This window comes from Suillus paluster, assembly GCF_016628075.1.
Source record: "Suillus paluster strain FC165 chromosome Unknown EDB91scaffold_1, whole genome shotgun sequence".
NCBI lineage: Eukaryota > Fungi > Basidiomycota > Agaricomycetes > Boletales > Suillaceae > Suillus > Suillus paluster.
The window spans coordinates 683,577-698,575 of record NW_024537561.1 but is presented as its reverse complement, the minus strand read 5'-3'; the positions used below and the strand labels follow the sequence as shown (position 1 = coordinate 698,575).

Genomic DNA, 14,999 nt, shown 5'->3' with positions numbered 1-14,999 from the left:
TAGAGCGTCTATCCCGGATCAAAACACCAGAGAGACGACTAGGGATGAAACTTCGATTCTTATGCACCAAAACGGTTACTATTAGCGCCCTCTTCCCCACTGTCAAAAATTCGATCTTCAATGGTTCAACCCATGAGCCATGTCATGGCAAGTATGCAGGACTCAGACAGCTGAGCGTCGTTCAGCTCGCCGATCGCACCCGACTCTTGACGCGATTTACCGCCTAAGACCAACCTACGAATACAAAGTTCAAGATTTCGATTTCATTCTCCAAGCGAGTCTCCACTCACACGAGACTTGTGAAACCCGAATGAAAAAATAGCGATTACGATCGACGTTACGCATTATAGATACAGTGGCGTGTAGTACATACGATGTCATTCAAAAGTTCACAAGGTTCGTACAGATTACAAGAGCACACACTAGCTTACTAGAGAACAAAAGCAGGTAAAGGACAAGCGTCTATCACAATAAAAAAACATTTTGCAACTGTAATCGGCTTGATGTCGTAGACATGCTACGTACGAGTCTGTGGTGGCTGCTGCAAATGACTAGACTGACTTGAAACCATCGATGGTGATGTTGTAACATTTGCTGCTCGTTGTCCGCCGGCGTTTTCAATTCCACCGACAGACGGATGGAACCGAGAAAAGAACGAGTCCCATTGACCTAACATAAAATTAAACACCATCGCGTATTTCAGATCTAAACAGAGGACATACCCCAGTCAAACATACCTCCAGGGATTCCCTCGAGAAGACCAACATCAGCCATCGCAAATTGTTCCAGCGTATTCGATGCATGCGGAACATCAAGCACGTTAAGGACCTGCACGCTACTAGGCGTGTCAGTCGTGACGCCGTTCAACGCTGGGTTCATATTGGGGAAGCTAGCCCCATCACCACGCGTAGACGAAAGTGGGGTTATCGTCACCATCGACGAGCCGCGGCATTGCGAAGCCTTGCTCGCCTCTGCTAACAATAATGTTGCTTAGCCATGTATGTGGATTCTGATCGCTGCCTTGACAAACCTTCTGATTCCTCATCAGATGACGTTATGATCGTGCCCTGAGGTGTACCCTCATATTCACCTATATTTCTGCGAGCTTCACCATGCGCAACGAAGAATCCTCCACCAGGACGCGAGGGGTCCTTCTTATACTCCAGACCACTCAAAGCCCGCTTACCCTTTACGCCTCCAGTGGGATTGAGCAGAGGGGGCTGATCAACGGGGACTGGCGGACCCTGGGTAGCCTCATACAGAAGAGCAATAATCTCGGCTGTCTGAAAAAACAAAACATTAATGATGACAAGTAGCATGGCAACATGGGTGTTACCTTTCGTCGGGCGGACATGTGGTCAGGAGAAATTGAACCTTCCCATCTCCGTACACAATCTCGAAGCTTTCTGAGCTTAGCAGCCGCTTCAGCATCTTGCCGCCTCGCCCACGTGTGATACTATAACATAATTAATATAGAGCTACGCGAATCAAATGAAAACAAACCTGAACAAGTGCGCAGGATGTTGCCGCGTAAGGGACTAACAACCAAACATCGTACATTCGCTCGTGAGTGTCGAGCCAATCGATCGATTCGCTGGTCAGTTGGACTAATGAAGTCCACGTCTCGACGGTTAACCCGAATTTTAGATGCGCAGGACAAGCATAGGATATGCGCATGAAGACCCGCCAGAAAATCATGCACACCGAGCAGTAAAGAAGATGCAAGAGCCCTGGAGCATTATGATTAACCTTGATCAGGAACACCAAAAGTAAGCGACCACGTACCAGCATCTTGAGGTGTGTCAGAACCACGATACTGTAGGTTCTCTGGGAGGTTTGTCTTCCATGACTCAAGGTCGGAAAGTAGGCTGTACAGCATATCATCCGTTGTGAACATGAGACCGGAGGGGCTACACACAATCGCGCAAGTGAATACCACAGTAATAATAGTAAAAACAGGTTGAACGGACCTGTAGATGGTCTTGAGCACTCGTCCCAAAATCACGCTCAGCCTAACGAGTTCGTCCATGTATAAATCATTGGGATCGCCAGATGAAGGAAGCCTAGCATCGCAGTCCTGCACATCAATCATGTACGGGTGGCCGTACGTCAAACTTGTCCTTCAAAGACAGTCAGCATGTACAGGATCATCACAATAAATGCATACCATCGGTCGCAAATGACACATGCGCCCCACAAACGCCTTCGTAGTTCGACGCTCTGTTTGACCGACTCTGCTCGGTGGAGACCCAGGTCTTGAGCCTGATACGGTCAATCAAAACCGAAAGCAGTCTGACACAACACAAAAACTTACCATTCGTATTGCCGTACCCAACCGGATCCAGAGTGCCGAAAGAGCGTTTGGGACGAATTGGGAATGACTGTCACCCACCATACTGAGAATAAGTAAGGCTTGCACGTTGGCGATGGAGGCCGTAGACAAGACATCTTCTGCTTTGATCACGCCATTAACCGCATATCGAATCGAATCAAAGACACTCTGCGGCACCTCCCTCCGTGCAGCAGCAACCAGGCACATGGAATACAACAGAATTGGAGAAGGAGAAGGATTCGCCAGGAATTCTGCCTGCGATACAACAGGTAAGAGGGGAGCAATCTCTTTGAAATAAGCATTAAGGAGGTTTTGAATAACTTCGGGTTCGAGTCGCAAATCAATGGGTTTTGGATGGGAAACTTGCTTTTCCTCGTCAGGATTATTTTGGACGGAAATTACGCCGTCGCCGTTTTTCGATATTTCCCAGGTGTGGTGATAACGCTGATCATAAGACTCGTATATCCGAGAAGAAATAATGGGTTGTGAATGCAGAAGATGTACAGCAGCCGTCGGTCCTGAACCCACATTAGGATAAAGGGAAAAGCTGAGACAAAGTTCAAGACGAACCGAAAACTCTTCGATCCCCTGATTCAGCTTGAGGAGACGACGTATTTCGTCGAATGTCCGAGGACTTCTCTTTTTCTTTCTCAGCGGCCTCTTCTTCCATTTTCTTCTTCTTGAAACGCGTTTCAGTGATGGGTAGGAAGAACGTGCACTCAAACCCATATTGTTTGCAGTGCTGACACAGTGGAGGTTCCGACTCTGGAAGAACATCGCATCTGACAGAAGAAAAAAGTGAATGAGTCAGATCAAACGAGTCAAAAAAAAAATCCAACCACACCTTATTTTGCGACTTCTGCAGCTATCACAAGCCCGCTGTGTTTTTGTGCGCTTCTTTGAATCAGACGCTGTTGGTGTGGTCGCAGTGGGAGTAGTTTGTCTTGCTGGAACATCACTCCCTGATGGGCCTTCTTGGTCTGAATCCTTGTCCACGGTTCCCTTGCTATGGGAGGGCTCCAGTTTTCTTTTCCGCTTACCAACCGATGCGGGGGCGGAGGCAGAGGCAGAGACGGATACGGGAGATTGTGCGCTGGATGGCTGCGGTTGTTCTGGTACTGACGTACTGGGGCGTGGGGTGCCGTACATCATCATTTGTTGAGGATAATAAGGAGCGTATCCATGGGGAGCGGGAGGATACGAAGGGTGCATAGGATAATATTGAGAGGTGTGGCTAGGCATACCAGGGCCATTAGTAGATCCGGTTGGGGCATAACCCCCGGCAGGGTGTTGCTGGGTGAAAGGGGATGGATTCATGGGATGATAATTATGATTCATCATATAATGGAGGGGGGCTGGATAGGGCGGGAGCGGTATGCCTCGAAAACGTGCAGCGTCTTGTTGATGCTGATCGGTTGAAGGGCGAGCGGCTTAACGGAGTAATGTTGCATGTAAGCAAGTACGATCAAAAATACAAAGATGACTCCGCACCAGCGCTCGTCGTTGGTGGATTTTCGACTGTAGTGTTGTTGTTCCGACGGCCTGATGACGGTCGGCGAGCGTTAGATGAGTTCGGCGCGGGGCGCGAAGATACCGAAGAATCTGTTTGTTTCTTCTGCCGTGTCTTTCTTGACGACGGCTTTGCAGATTGAGGGTTCGGCTGCTGCGGCACTGACTGTGAGTCGTTGGCTGTGTCCCGGACAGTAGCAGGTTCCATTCGTTAACCGATTATAACAACTGCTAGCCTGAATTGCTCCGAAGTAGCATACAACCGAAGTTAATGCTTACGGTGATCACAAAACCGGTGACGAAATATCTGAAAAATCGGAAAACTCTGTCAGTACGCTGCATCCCCCGACCATAGTTTGTTTTATGCGCACCTTGACTGCGTTTCAAAACACGCGCGGAGGGTTGACAGCTTGAGATGGGGTAGATGATGATGAGTGCCGTGTCATCGTTTTCAGTCTCCGCCTCAATTTCAGCCCCCGGCCAGCATGCCATCGCTGTCCGACTCGATCTAAAGCAGAGGTACCCTTGTAGCTATTCTTGTACCTTTCACGATATTACTCAAGACCACGCGTACGAGGCTACGACCGCGTACACGCTGCACTGACCTCAGGAAGTTCTTCTGATGCGGCGCCTACTCTGACCCTTCTGTCAACTCAAGATGCTGCTTAACCTTGCCAAAGTTAGAGAGCTGTACGTACGAGTTGACAGCAGCCACGTTCGCAAGCTGTCAGAAAGTCACATGAATCCATTTTGAAACGCGCTTGTTCACGTCTACGAACATTTCACAATAGAACCTCGCACACATGTAGGGTCGGCTCCCCGCGGCCTAGTCTGTTGTTCGCATCGTTATTGATCGATCGCTCACAACCATTGACGTATGGGGTACAAACTCGTCCCCTCGGGGTGTTAAGTTACGATGGCGCCCCAGCCACATGAGGCTTAGTTTCCGATGGAAGCCCCACAACCACGTCGAAGTGGAGTAGAGTAAGTCGGAGGTGAAAAATTGAATTGCCAGCAGAATGGGATAGAAGCATTTCAATTTTGAAATCGCAATGATTATTCCGCGGCTCTTCTAATATCTGTCTCTTCCCACCCCGGGCGAGCGTCTTCAAGACCGGGATTTATCCGTCGCTTGTCTTCAGTAATAGGAGCATGGGCATCGAGCCACGAAAACCCTGCTGGACGACACAACACTTCCATGAGGTTGTGTCGCCACGAGCCATATGAAAAAGGGTTGGGAGGCGCGGGACCTGGCACAAGGGTTTTATGCGCTTGGTTTCTAATCTGTATGTCACCAACCGATCATCAGTAGGAATAAGGGATCGTTGATGGCAGTAACCCACCTGCTCAATGGTGGTAATGTTTAGCAATAATAGCTGCGGCAAACGTTTGGTGAGCAAACCACTACGTATTGTGGGAAAAAATTCCAGCTCACCCTCATGTGGTAGACAAGGAGGGCTGTGACTGGCCATATAACAGTGATGGCCAATGAGAATGCCACAGCACTACCTGCGCCATCCTCCAATGCACCGCTGAAATTGACGCCGTCTCGACGGGTGAGAAGATAGAGGTGTAAGGCGGAGGTGCAGATGACGAGGCATAGCGTTAACACCTGGGAAATGTTACTCTTGCGATGGCTGGGCGAATTTCAAAGTGCTTACAGCAGATACCAGGAACGCAAAGAAGAAGGTGTAATTGCGCCGTCCAATGCAGTTGTTCACCCACTGACAATGGTGATCACACCCGTCGACACAGTTATCGCACTGCCAGAAATTGTGTATAGCAACCCATTTATTAAGGCCACAGAACCACGTACCATTTTGCAATGGCTAGACCGAGGTGGGCGATAAGTCTTGCACGTCGAGCAGTATTTGACCCGTACACTGAGCGCGCATGTTCATGGAACACATCGGCTCACAAGAGGGCGATCACTCACCTATCATTGCGTACCTTGAGATCCCGAGGCATAGGTTGCCTCGCAGCATCGTCTGAAGGCGACCTAGGAGGGAAAGGCGGATCCGGATCTAAATTGCGTGGCAAGATGCCAGGATCACGACAGGCCTTCGAATTCATTAAGTTTACGGTGGCGTCACGAACGATTTTGAATACATACCGTAGTCAGCATGCAGGATGCGGTCAACAAGGACATGTACGCTCCTACCGCCGCAACAGCGGGGCTTTCATTATGCCAATACCATACACATGTTGTTCCAAACCACACGCCAGATAGACCAAATACAAGTGTAAGAGACGCAATAAAAGCCCAAGGAGAATCACCACCTGTAAGTAACCGGCCGCCACAGAAGAAACGATTCTGTGATGGATGCCGCTGGTATATCCGTTGCCTAGGAACCCGAGGAATTGCAGAGAGTGGCGTAGTGATTATCGGGAGGGACTGATATAAAAACGTGGTTTGGAGTTGGGGAGAATGATTGAGAGTCACCTAGAAGCGATGTGAATGAGTGGGGGAGAGGGGGAGAATTTCCTTCGAGGGTGTGGAGGGGGGGATAAATTATCGACAGAGCCATTATGGGGGAAAGATGGGTGTTCGTCTGCATAGGATAAGCGGGGACTCAAGGTATGTCCGAGGCTACTAGTAGATTTCCGTAAAGTATCAAGGCTGAGACCGCGGAACACGCGTTCGAAGCTGTTTCGCATTCGATTTGCACTCGTGATCTTGTTGGAAGGATCTAAGTGCATGGATGTGCGGGAGGGAGCGCTAGCACTTGGAACGATGTGCTTGTTGTTGAGAGGGAGTAGAGGTTCGCGACTTTGCTTAAGCCGCTTAGATAGTTGACGATTTGTGTCTCTTAAGGAAGCAGGATCGCCATAGCTCCTCAAGTCAGATTCATGAGAGAGATGGGTAGTCAACGTATTAGACAAAGGATGTTGATCTGGGGGTGCCGAATTGAATGTAGGCAAGATGTCATTGGAGACAAAGGATAGGGATGATGAAGGACGAGAATGGACTGGCCTGGAAGGGCGAAAGAATGATGATGAGGGTAGAATGCCACCTGCATGAGTGGTACTTGGGATTGGCGGTAGTTGAAAAGTGGTAACAGTTGCAGGAGATGTCAAGGGATAGTCTCGGTATGCTGGGACCGAAAAACCTGGCTTGAGACTAGCGGCATTAGAGATGGAACGACTGTGTAGTTTTCCAGCCTTTGAACCCAAGCTTGCAGACCTTTGAAGAGCCTGTGCGCTATCCTGAAAGCGCTGTACAGGGGCAGCGCTGAAATTTGAGGATGGTAATGGTAAATGAGCTGGACGGTGTTTCTTTGGTGTATTGGAAGACATGGATGAAGAAGATGGGGAGAATGAGAGTGAGACCTGTGATGAAGCCATGCAGGCTATTATTTATGTAACAATGAGGATTACGACCAGCAGAAGCTAGTCAAGTTTAAGCAGTTAATGACTTTATACAGGTGGCACCTTGAAATAACCCTGAAAACCCTGAAAACCACGACGCTAGCTAGAAGGTCAGCAAAAGAAAGATGACTCGAGTAGAGAGCCTTGAGCAGTTCGATGGTTGGTGTACATGCAATGCAACGCGCGACAGTTCCGTGTACAACACGAGTCTTCGGAAATGGAATATTATTCTCACGCCTATAAGTACAGACCACGATCGTGTCAGAGTTCGCGATCGCTGGCTAATAAATGACAACTGCGATCGAAGCCTGAGCGTTTAAGCTGCTCTGCGATTATCTAGTATGAGCGGTATTAAACATACCGTCTTATTCGCTCATCTACAGGACTTAGAGACGCCCCATTATCTAGGACCACCAATCACCTCCGTGGCCGCAGTTACCACAGAAGCCTTGGTCATTGTCTTGTTTTCACAGCTGTTCCGTACAGCAGACTCAAGTTCGGATATCTCACAACCACATCTTAACCGCAGTGGAACAGTGGGATGATGTCCAGAAGCTCTTGACATATGTCTATGTCAAAGCTACCAAGGCCGCCCAGGACTTGGGAAAGGTCTTATTGGACATTAGCGTAGTGCTCAAAGACCCATCAGAGAGTTTTCCCAATGATTTCGGGAATGATGTGGATATGTGCTTTCGAATTCAGGGCTGGTGCGTCCCTCTCGTGCGCTCATCCCATACACAACCCTCATGACGGATATCTCAAGACCCCCCTGTGATCCATCTCCCTGGCTTGATGGAGACCATTCCGCACGTCTTCATCGTTCCCGACAAAGCTACTGAAGTGCGCCGACAACATTCCGTGCGCGTCACTCCTAGCTCTGATAGGTTCATACCCTGTCGTTGCCCTTGGTGGCACTTTCGATCACTTGCATGCAGGACACAAAATCCTGCTTAGCATGGCAGCATGGATAGCCAGTAGCAAAGTCATTGTTGGTGTCACAGGTATGATAATGCCTTACAACCCGTCGCCCCCGCGACTAAAATTATCCTTGAGACGACGAGCTCCTGAGGAATAAATCAAATAAACATGTCTTGGAATCAATTGGCCGTGCGCATAGCAAAGAACACGATCTTTCCTGCAGTTCTTCCGCCCTGAACTTGAATACGAAATTGTCGCAATAAAGGACGTGTATGGCCCTACTGGTTGGGATCCTAATATTCAGGCGCTGGTGGTCAGTATGGAGACTCTGCCCGGTGCAGCATCAAGTCGGTATTTCGACGGTTCTCTGCAATCATGCACTGACTGTCTTTTACAGTTGACAAGAAACGCGCCGCCGAGTCATTACCTCCCCTCCGCACATTCGTCATCGACGTTATTTCTTCAGAGAGCGAGAAGCTGGACCATGAGGACATGGAGATGTTGAAGCAGACCAAATTGAGTAGTACATTTATTAGGGACTGGATTGTGAAGAACACTGTATAGAATGTTGTAGCACGTAAATTAAACTAATCCCGGTCCAGACTCCACGTGGTTACCCGTCTCCGTGAACTGCTTCCCATTTATGTCATGCCCAAGGTATAGCACTGCGGCAGAGCAGCTAGACAGTATTCACTGCTTTGCTGCCTAGCTTAAGCCTTCACCAGCTCCCTTTCGATGATTTCTCAAGGTATTCCTACTATCGGACGGTAAGCTATGTACCCTCTACTTCATATCACATCTCTTCTCCATATCCTCGTTATCACCTCCGCAACTGTCACCCCATACTTGGTGAACTTCGATCTCCACCAACAATTCACTCTTCCTTTACACCCAGATCAACCCTCTCTCCTCGCTGGATACCCACCGCCGTCCGAACCCCCCACATTATCTTTAAAGGCCAGACCAATAACCGTCTACCGCCCGAAATCTATCGATGCTCATGAGCGCGCTCGGTTACGGTCCCTTCATCATGCGGAAACTGAGCCCATCGAGTGGGAGCAGATGGAAGTCTCAGGACCAGACATCGAAGACAGGCACACCCTCTCACAGTTGGCACGCATGACTGCCAACGCATACCAACTACCAGGTCACAAGAACTGGTACGACCTCGATTCATCTTGGAACGTGCAACGCCGTAACTACCTCTCCCCACCACTCATGCTTCCTCTCTATTTACATCAATTTTCTCTTCCAGAGCTTTCCATTTGGTTGGGATAACGACGAAGACGGATTCCGCGGCCATGTTTTCGCTTCTAGAGACAATTCCACAATCGTGCTTTCAATCAAAGGCACCACTCTTCAGGGACGTACATCAAAGAAAGATAAACTAAACGATAATCTACTCTTCTCATGCTGTTGCGCCCGCGTCGATTTTTCATGGGTATTTTCGACAGTGTGCGACTGCTATTCCTGGTCAGCGCTACACCAGCGTTGTGACGATACATGCTTGTCCGCAGCTCTCACTCGAGACAGCCTATTCTATTCCACCGGCGTCGTAAGTCAAGTCCGTGGCAACCCCCGCAAAAACTAACGGAGCACTACTCAGAAACTCGTAAAGGATCTGATATTCCTATATCCTTTCGCTGACATATGGCTCGTCGGTCATAGTCTCGGAGGGAGTCTCGCTTCTCTCCTAGGATCCACTTTCGGATTACCAGCAGTAGCATTCGAAGCTCCCGGCGAAAGAATGGCAGCGAATCGCCTCCACCTCCCACTCCCACCTCCTATCGGGAGTAGCTCTCTTCCTCCAGTACCCATCACACATGTATACCATAATGCCGATCCGATACCCCAGGGTACGTGTAGTGGTATTGCGTCGCCTTGTGCTCAGGCTGGGTATGCTCTTGAAACGAGATGTCATTTGGGAAAGAGCATCGTGTATGATACTGTCCAGAAATTAGGGTGGCATGTGGATGTGCGTAAGCATGTCATTAAGGAAGTTATTTTAGAGGTCTTGGACTTGGAGGAAGGCTGGTCGGATGAAGACGGGCGTGAGTGGGATGTACCTGTGGCCCGTGAAGAAGAAGACTGTGTGGTTAGTATTCTTGTGTCCTTTTGTTAGGTTTCATCGCTCTAACGCCTTGTTCATAGGACTGTTTCAAATGGGAATTTGGACATTACAAGGACAAGGACAAAGGCATGGATGTCTAACACCTCGAGAACAACATCTGTATTCAATATACTATGTATTCTTATATATCACAGCATCTCAGGGCCACTACTGGTGCGAGCGCAAGGAGTTTGCCAGAGATTGTTGTATATTACTGCCATAATCCCGCATAGGTATACAAGGGTATACATGTCGTCAATGATACGTCTGAATTGGGGTCATATCCTATCTACTGATGGTCTCGCCCACCTATTGTCTTTCCCTGCACAATCACCTTCTTGATGTTCCGGTCATCTCCGCAGAACAAAAAGCGTTCTAACCATTCTATCAAATTCTTGTCCGCACTCTGAGCAGTCACCCCCTGTGTCAAGTCACGTTGAGGATTGTAACCCCATACCGCAGGGTTTCCAGCAGCGTCTTGGACAGTGACAAGGAGAGCATCGAATGCCTTGCCCTCTTCAAACGAGCCGACACGGTCCTCTAAACAGCAAACATGCGCCCCGCCCAGAGTGGCGAGGTACAAGAGAGTAGCGATAGATAGTTTTTGATTAGTGAACCGTCCAGACGGCTTCTTATCGCAGTCACATTCATTGGACTTGTGACTATGACCACGCGATTGACTGTCTGATTCGACTGATGAGTATGAGCTGGCGTCTGTCTGGTGTCGGTGGTGGCCCCTGCTGCAGTTGCATTTCGTGTCTGGGGTCGCTTGTATAGCAAGCATCTTGGATGCTATGCTGGCGTGCTGGATCTCAGTGAGTATGGATGGGGAGTAGCCACCAGCAACGTCTGTGCCCAATCCAACCTGATTGAAAGGGAATGTCAGTTATAGCAAACAGGCTATTCAGGAAAGAGAGGACTGACCTTCACACCATGATCCAGCAGCATACCGACTCTCGCCATACCACTGCTCAAGTAAAAGTTGCTCGTTGGGCAATGACTCACTCCCGAACCACGTTTGGCAATAAGCACCATTTCATCCTCGGTAAGGTAGACGCCGTGTGCCAAAACCGTGTTATCGCGAAGCAAACCAAACTTATCATACGCCTCTGCGTAACTGTTAGTCTTGAAGAGGCTTTTAGTCAGCTCGACCTCGGCTTTGTTCTCCGAGATGTGCGTCTGGATGGCAAGCTTTGGGTTCTCCTTCGCAATTTGACTGAGACGCGTCAAGAGCTCCTCGGTACACGAGATGGCGAAACGCGGGGTGAGGATGGGATGAACCAATGGCTCGCCGCAAGTAGTTCTCGGCAGCTCTTCGATGTGCTTGAATAGTTTCAAGGTGGTATCGACGGACTCTTTGACAGACGGTTCGATGTAGTTAGGTGGGCAATTCCAGTTCATGTTACATTTCTGACGTGCAAAGTAGTGGTTAGTAACTGTGGTGTACCTTTCCATAATAAAACTCACCCCAACAAACGCTCTTTGACCTGATAAATTATTTCAGCAGACTGTTCGCAGGCGATTAGCAAAAGATAGATTTACCTGCGGTGTGGATAAGAGTCGCTAGAACCTTGGTTGCTTCTAGATGCAGACTACCGTAATAACAGCATGTCGTTGTCTAATTTAGCGTTATGATCGATCATTGAGCATATGTAGATTAGACTGTTTGCTTACACCCGAGTTGACCATGCGCCGCACGACGTCGGTGTAAGCGCGTGTGGCATACCCGACGTCTTTGAACCTAGCCTCCGTTGGGAACGTATAATTATCGAGCCATTGCAGGAGCTCCATCTCTCCACCACTGACAAGATATGCATAAAGGTGAGGACGAACGTACTCGAGTCAGAAGACTCACACGCCAAGGTTAGGGACTTGACAAGCGTGCTGCAGATATAGAAGATGATCAAGGTATGAGCGCACTGATAACACGTTGGACGAACTGCATGGGTATCGATCAAGCCAGGCATGAGGAAATCCCCATCGTCTAATTGACAGAGAGTGAAGTCAGAAGGGGCATAATTGTGCTCGGCGAGAACGTCTTGAAGCTTTGAGCTCTCTACATCCTCGTGAACCCATTCGATATCACCCTGCGGAGATACGCAGATCAGACATTGGGGAAGAGCAAGGTAATCTGTGACTGATTGCGGGTTAATGACTGGACCGTAGTAGATGGTGCGCATGGTTCGCAGTACTATGAGTGAGAGGAAGTGTCAATGGGTAGATATGATTGCGGGGTGTCATGTAGCACGGGCTAGGGTATAAGTACCGAAGACAGAAGTGCTAGATCCGCCCATGATATCGCGGTCGCGAATTACTAGTCCAGCTTCCCTACCTCATGACAATACTAGTCCACTTCGATATAGCATGTCATGGAATCACAAGACAAGCCTTGAGGCTCGAGTAAGTACTGACGTGAAAAAAACGCGTTTGTTCTCGTGTTTTGACGTGTCTTCAATTGCCGGGTACGCGTGAACGCCGTACAAATCTCCGGTACACTGACATTTCACCGCAGCACACAGCACCTTAATGAGGTTTGATACATTAACGAGTTATGTACCAACTTGGAACCGAGGTATTAAGGTGGCCGTCCAGTGAGGCGAGATACAAATTACCCTAGTGTCAGGCTCGGGCCAGCCCACCTTGAGAGTCGCAGGGGTACTAGATATGAATTAGGTACCTGGAAGCGTGAACAACGTTTGACATGTCACCCCGACTCATCGATAGTATCGCTGAGCACAATAGACTAGTCACTGCTAGACCTTGTATTAATGGGATCGTGATCTGAAAGTTGAGTACTTATATGCTATACGGTACTAAGGCTGTTGCGCTACAAAGATATGAGCGAAAAGTCAAGGAGAGCATATGATTATTGATATCGGACGTGGGCGTTGATCAATGATCGTAGGGCTGTGTGGGACTGACAGCCGTGTGTGGATGGACTAGCGCCATGCAGGTCGGAATGATCCCTTGCAGGCTAGGCTCGTTTTCTTACTAAGTCATGAACCTGGCTCGCTCTGACTATGCGTGGATAAAGAGAGAACAACGTCGTCTTGGAATCAGAACAAATTGGATCGGATGGTAGACTTGTTGTTTCCATCATTGAGGTTATCGATGTTCGAAGCTCGGTCCGATGACCTTGTCAAGTCAAGAAGACAAGAAGCGTACAGGATAAAAGTTCATTGCAAGCAGCTAGGATGAACGAGCTTGTATGTAATTTATTAGTTCAGTACCTTGATGACGGGGTTTGCCAGCAATCTTGGCCCGTCTTCTTGCCTAACCCTTCCAGATATTCACCTTCACATCGTCTTCCGGTCACATCTAATGATTTATCCGAAATTATAAAACCTGAATATTCGGTTTCCCACCATCCTTGTCTTCTACATCCAAGCTATCGTCCAGTGGGCTCTGCGGTAGGCAGCTCCTGGTCCTAAAATATTTGGTCGCAAGGTCTTTCACCCAAATTCACCTTCAATGCCTTCCCTTCGTCGTTCATTTTCATCCCCGTCAGTACGCTCGTCTCCGTACCCGAGCTCACTATCAAATGGTAGTGCAAATAACACCCGTTCGCGTGTTGCAGCTCATGGTATACGTCGTTCGTCTGACTCGGAAACGACTGAACGCAGGGTCCTTGCGGACATTGAGTGGTGGCGGGTTTCAGATGGACAGCGCGACCTTGACACAGCCCAGGACCAGGCTGATCTAGATCAGGATGTACAAGACGGAGTGTATGTCTCCGCGGGCGGCGCCATTACCCTGTCTGGCTCTGACAGCCCACAGACGCCCCCGCTGGTCTTGCACGACTTTCCCCCCGTAGACTTCGCGCAGGTAATATCTTCATACTATACATTGATACTGGGCGGTACCTGACATCACTATCACTATCTAGTCTATTCCCATGAGTCAGTTTGCTGCACTCTCAATAGCCCCTCACTCTCCAACCGGGAGGAGACACGCGCGCGACTCCTCAGTTTCCTCCCTCGAGTCTACACCTGAGATGCCCGAAGCTCCTTTGGAGAGCATTCGCTTCAGTATGATTGATGCAGATGATGGCTCTCATAATCTCGAACTTCCATCCGAATTTGCGCTACCCTCTACAACCCTCATCTCCCGACCTTCATTCGCGCTCTTCGGCCTTTTCGCAGGCTTCACGGAGTGCCATGACCTCGGAGATGATGTTCATCACTTCTCCGACGGCGCCTCCTCCTTTTCACTCAACCAGAACATCTTCCACTAAGTGCCCGTCATTCCTCGCTCTCAAATCCTACCCACTCTAGAGCCACTTCCTCACCGCCGCCAGACACCACCCCCACATTTCTCGGTTCAAATTTCATCCATTTTAAGCTCATTTTATCGCATCTTTTGCATACCATTCACAGTTTGTAATTTCATGCGTATATCTCCAAAGCTTTTCAGACTGGGCAAATCGACCATCTTTTTGCCTCCATCGGAAAGCTGTTTCTTGCCTACTCTTTCAAAGCTTTACGATTTACGCCTAACCAACGCCTTTTACGCTCCCGCATATTTTCTCCCCTCCGTTCTCGCGCTCATAATGGCGTCAAACTCAAAAGCGCTACGTACTTGTTGCCTCCCTATCTCCGTCATCATCTGTAACGACTAGACATGCATCCGTGCTCTGCTTTCACCGATCTTGTTCCCAAAATGCTTTCCATCCAAATCCATTGGCTGTTCTTTTACGATGTGTCACGACGTTTCCCTACATGACTTAGTGTACTCGCGGTCACTCCAGTCCCTGTACGCTTG

At 49.0% G+C, this 14,999-nt stretch overlaps 6 protein-coding genes across 6 annotated transcripts; 3 read left to right on the top strand and 3 right to left on the bottom strand.

Annotated features, from left to right (window-relative positions):
* Nucleotides 1-94: 94 nt before the first annotated feature.
* Nucleotides 95-4,304, bottom strand: EDB91DRAFT_1092650 (fungal-specific transcription factor domain-containing protein). The gene is made up of 13 exons (XM_041316749.1): nucleotides 4,213-4,304; nucleotides 3,824-4,148; nucleotides 3,177-3,762; nucleotides 2,903-3,114; nucleotides 2,315-2,850; nucleotides 2,168-2,262; nucleotides 1,971-2,120; nucleotides 1,786-1,910; nucleotides 1,504-1,730; nucleotides 1,337-1,456; nucleotides 1,031-1,283; nucleotides 723-971; nucleotides 95-669 (listed from the first exon to the last, which is right to left on the bottom strand). Exons 2-13 carry the CDS (start codon nucleotides 4,047-4,049, stop codon nucleotides 518-520), a joined length of 2,931 nt encoding a protein of 976 aa, XP_041184261.1. The 5' UTR covers nucleotides 4,050-4,148; nucleotides 4,213-4,304; the 3' UTR covers nucleotides 95-517.
* A 593-nt stretch (nucleotides 4,305-4,897) lies between these two features.
* On the bottom strand, nucleotides 4,898-7,138 carry EDB91DRAFT_1241502 (DHHC palmitoyltransferase-domain-containing protein; the record flags this gene model as incomplete). The annotated part of the gene is made up of 8 exons (XM_041322087.1): nucleotides 4,898-5,125; nucleotides 5,185-5,217; nucleotides 5,277-5,453; nucleotides 5,503-5,604; nucleotides 5,658-5,724; nucleotides 5,778-5,902; nucleotides 5,955-6,186; nucleotides 6,285-7,138. 8 exons carry the CDS (start codon nucleotides 7,136-7,138, stop codon nucleotides 4,898-4,900), a joined length of 1,818 nt encoding a protein of 605 aa, XP_041184260.1.
* Nucleotides 7,139-7,551: 413 nt separating this feature from the next.
* Nucleotides 7,552-8,734, top strand: EDB91DRAFT_1325482 (uncharacterized protein; the record flags this gene model as incomplete). The annotated part of the gene is made up of 5 exons (XM_041325203.1): nucleotides 7,552-7,705; nucleotides 7,740-7,930; nucleotides 8,052-8,233; nucleotides 8,333-8,475; nucleotides 8,526-8,734. The coding sequence occupies 5 exons, from the start codon at nucleotides 7,552-7,554 to the stop codon at nucleotides 8,690-8,692; spliced, it is 837 nt and encodes a 278-aa protein (XP_041184259.1). The 3' UTR covers nucleotides 8,693-8,734.
* Nucleotides 8,735-9,106: 372 nt separating this feature from the next.
* On the top strand, nucleotides 9,107-10,301 carry EDB91DRAFT_1092646 (Alpha/Beta hydrolase protein). Its single transcript, XM_041316748.1, has 3 exons — nucleotides 9,107-9,313; nucleotides 9,384-9,683; nucleotides 9,735-10,301. The coding sequence occupies exons 1-3, from the start codon at nucleotides 9,191-9,193 to the stop codon at nucleotides 10,248-10,250; spliced, it is 939 nt and encodes a 312-aa protein (XP_041184258.1). The 5' UTR covers nucleotides 9,107-9,190; the 3' UTR covers nucleotides 10,251-10,301.
* Nucleotides 10,302-10,527: 226 nt separating this feature from the next.
* Nucleotides 10,528-12,418, bottom strand: EDB91DRAFT_1241499 (uncharacterized protein; the record flags this gene model as incomplete). Its single annotated transcript, XM_041322086.1, has 7 exons — nucleotides 10,528-11,103; nucleotides 11,163-11,648; nucleotides 11,706-11,725; nucleotides 11,781-11,856; nucleotides 11,913-12,039; nucleotides 12,094-12,122; nucleotides 12,179-12,418. 7 exons carry the CDS (start codon nucleotides 12,416-12,418, stop codon nucleotides 10,528-10,530), a joined length of 1,554 nt encoding a protein of 517 aa, XP_041184257.1.
* Nucleotides 12,419-13,709: 1,291 nt separating this feature from the next.
* On the top strand, nucleotides 13,710-14,893 carry EDB91DRAFT_1260733 (uncharacterized protein; the record flags this gene model as incomplete). Its single annotated transcript, XM_041324409.1, has 2 exons — nucleotides 13,710-14,063; nucleotides 14,125-14,893. The coding sequence occupies 2 exons, from the start codon at nucleotides 13,710-13,712 to the stop codon at nucleotides 14,470-14,472; spliced, it is 702 nt and encodes a 233-aa protein (XP_041184256.1). The 3' UTR covers nucleotides 14,473-14,893.
* Nucleotides 14,894-14,999: the final 106 nt, after the last annotated feature.